Here is a 3,135-nt window from a genome sequence, read left to right on the forward strand (position 1 = left end):
GAATTTGGGCCTTGTGGGAACAAGTACCCTTGGTGGCAAGAGGTTATTCTTTGTGTAAGTATTAGGACAATGCCACAAGCAAACCTATTACAAACTTGAAGGCTATGTGAACCTCTAAATTGGCTAAAAAGTATCCAATGTGATTGCGAATTTGGGCCTTGTGGGAACAAATATTGAACTTGATTGCAAATCTAGGCATGGTGGGAAGAGGTTATTCTTTCTTTAAGTATTAGGGCAATGCATCGAGTCCCCTCAACAACAGGAGAAAGCTAGGATGCACCTTGTAGCAATAGGGGGGGGAGTGGGTTTTGCTAGCCCTCAGTAGCCCCAACAAACTCTTTCATTGTCTGCTCAGGTTTCTAGTTCACAAATCTGTTGCAAACTCAAAGGCTATATGAACATATAAATCGGCTAACCGGTACCCAATGTGATTGCGAATTTGGGCCTTGTGGGAACAAGTACCCAACTTGATTGTGAATCTAGGCCTAGTGGGAAGAGATTATTCTTTCTTAAGTAATAGGGAAATGCTAGGATTCCCCTCGACAATGGGAGAGAGCCAGGTTGCACCTTGTGATGGCAAAGGGGGGAGTGGGTTTGCTTATCCTTGAGTAGCCCAACAAACCCTTGTGAAGAAGGGTGTTCTAACAGAGGGTCCGTAGGCTTGAGGGACAAAGATGAGTCTCATTTGTGAACTGAACAGTAGGTCCGCTCGGTCACCAATCCCAGCTCCGGAATCTGACAGATTGTTAGGCGCTTGATTTGTCTTTCGTTGCGTGCACAAATGCATGTGCCCCTAGATGCGACCAGGCGAAGAGGAACACCAAACAACGTTCACCCTATTAGGGCCGTCGCAACGCGGCCTTTAGACCTTGGTTTAAGGAAGGAAGTTTCAAGGAACGGAAGCTTGAGTAAGCATGGATCGATCGACGCAAGCATTCGCGTGATGATGCCAATCGGTAAGTTACCGTGTCCGGAAAGAAAACGCTGGCACGTTCAGTTAGAGCCACAGGAGATGTAGCGCGATATTCTCGCCAACCTCGATGTGCTTAGTTCGAAAGAGCCTATTCCTGGCGGCTTCCCGAAGCCTCTTGGACACTCTCGCAGACCAGGGAAGGCGGTAATTAGAAGAGAGAAGTCTTCTTCTGGTGATCTTCGATACATTAATACTCGACGAGATTCTGAGATTTAGGAGAAAGGGGAACGCCTGGTCTTGACGTGGTCAGAGGGGTCACAAAGCACAGTTACGTCGAAGGTACTCTCGTTTGGTGATCGCAGTAGAGGAACCGCATTAGTTGCCTTAGCGTCGCAGAAATACGTTAATATAATATGGCCCTGACAAGCGCCTCCTTCGCTCCCGCCGGCCGGAGCTGGGGAGGAGGCGGAGGCGGCAGCTGGGCGGTGTTGGACCCCTTCTCCTGGGATCCGTTCCCCAGCTCCGACTTCTTTAGCGACTGGCCCTTCCAGCTCCTGCAGGCTCGCACCAGCGGGCCGTCACGCCAGGTGGCTCGCGACGCCTCGGCCGCCGCCAACACTCAGGTGGACTGGAAGGAGACGCCCGAGGCCCACATCTTCCACGTGGACCTGCCAGGTTAATGACTGCTACTAGTGGTACTATGTGTGTGTGTGTGGCTTGTTTCCTTTGTTTTTCGCTATCGTGTTCGTCATGAGCTGCTCAGACGGCATCGCATATCTAGCTGCATGCATATTAGGGATGGGTCTGGTGGACTCGGGCAGCCTCAGGTGAGGCCGCCTACCCCCTCCCCGCAATTGCACCCTTGGTCGGCAGTCCCCACACCCCCAATCGCAGCTAGCTAGGTATGCAATCCCTCCTCCTCAGAAGCTCATGAAGTTGGGGAGTTATGGTGGAAATCTTCCAAATTTTCTTATTCTGATCCTCTCTCTCGTTAACTGATTCTCTCACTCGCAGGGCTGCGGCGAGAGGACATAAAGGTGAGGGTGGACGACGGCCGCGTGCTGTCCATCTCTGGCGAGCGCGGCGAGGAGGAGCAGAGGCAGGAGGGCGACACGTGGCACCGCGCGGAGCGGACACATGGCAGGTTCCAGAGGCGCTTTCGTCTGCCTGAGAATTCCAAGCCCGAGGAGATGACCGCCCGTGTGGAGAATGGGGTGCTGACGATCATCGTGCCCAAGCCTCAGCAGCCCAAGCCCTCCGTCGTCGAAGTGCCCATCGCCAGCTCCGACTGAGACGGTATGTCTGGCCTGCAACACTTGTAATATACTTGTGTATAGTTGCGGTGCCTTTCTTGGGTGATCAACGAAGACATCGGTACTCGGTAGAGTTGTGAATGTATATGTATATAACCGCTTTCCATCATCCTTTGTTGCAGCGCAACAAATGTTAATATGACTCGAGAAATGCTTAAGCGCATCACTGTTCCTCTTTACTGTATCGTCTGATCAGTCCCTTATCAGTTCCTTCCGTATAAAAGATTTCGTGTTACTTCACGAATCGGATTTTTATTTTTATAAAGATGTGCCACTCCATCGTGATAAGAATAGCCCTCGTAACAAGTTTTAACACCTCAAACATGTGTCGTAATGCGCATATTTCCAATTTGCTAATATAAGTCGAAGTAGCATAACCAATGCGCATATTTCCAATTTGCTAATATAAGTCGAAGTAGCATAACCTAGAGTTCAAGCAATGTTGTGGAACATACACAATTTGCAAAGCCTATTTGGATTATTCTTAAAACTTACTCATTCGACTATTCAAGCGCAAATCTTATTGAATTCTTCTTTTTCCTACTCTATGAACAATGTTTTAAAAAATATTATTAAAAAACATACGCAAATCCTATTGGATTATTCTAAGTAGTATTATGTGTATTTTACAAAATATTTAGAACTTTAGACAAACTTTAATTTTACAAGTTGAGTTTTTAAGTTTAATATTTAAAGGAAAATTTTAAAGCTAACATATTTTTAGGTTTAAATTTTAAGAAATATTTAAAGTTGAGCTCATCTAGGCTCCCCTCCCCTAAGTTTTGGTTCGTTGATTTGTTTAATTTTAGTTCATCATTAAAATGATGGAAGACCTCACATGATAGTCTCTTAAAAAGCAACCAAGCAAAATTAGATGAGTATCAAGTTTTTTTTAAAAAATTAAGCTAA

General features: G+C 46.7%; 1 protein-coding gene across 1 annotated transcript; it reads left to right on the forward strand.

The window, feature by feature from the left end:
• The first annotated feature begins 1,072 nt into the window (after window positions 1-1,072).
• On the forward strand, window positions 1,073-2,374 carry LOC148037443 (18.1 kDa class I heat shock protein-like). The gene is made up of 2 exons (XM_087677301.1): window positions 1,073-1,588; window positions 1,928-2,374. The coding sequence occupies exons 1-2, from the start codon at window positions 1,327-1,329 to the stop codon at window positions 2,203-2,205; spliced, it is 540 nt and encodes a 179-aa protein (XP_087533427.1). The 5' UTR covers window positions 1,073-1,326; the 3' UTR covers window positions 2,206-2,374.
• The last annotated feature ends 761 nt before the right edge of the window (window positions 2,375-3,135 follow it).

Source organism: Lygodium microphyllum, chromosome 4, assembly GCF_053477565.2.
Source record: "Lygodium microphyllum isolate KBCC chromosome 4, Lygodium_microphyllum_v1.1.10, whole genome shotgun sequence".
Taxonomy (NCBI): domain Eukaryota; kingdom Viridiplantae; phylum Streptophyta; class Polypodiopsida; order Schizaeales; family Lygodiaceae; genus Lygodium; species Lygodium microphyllum.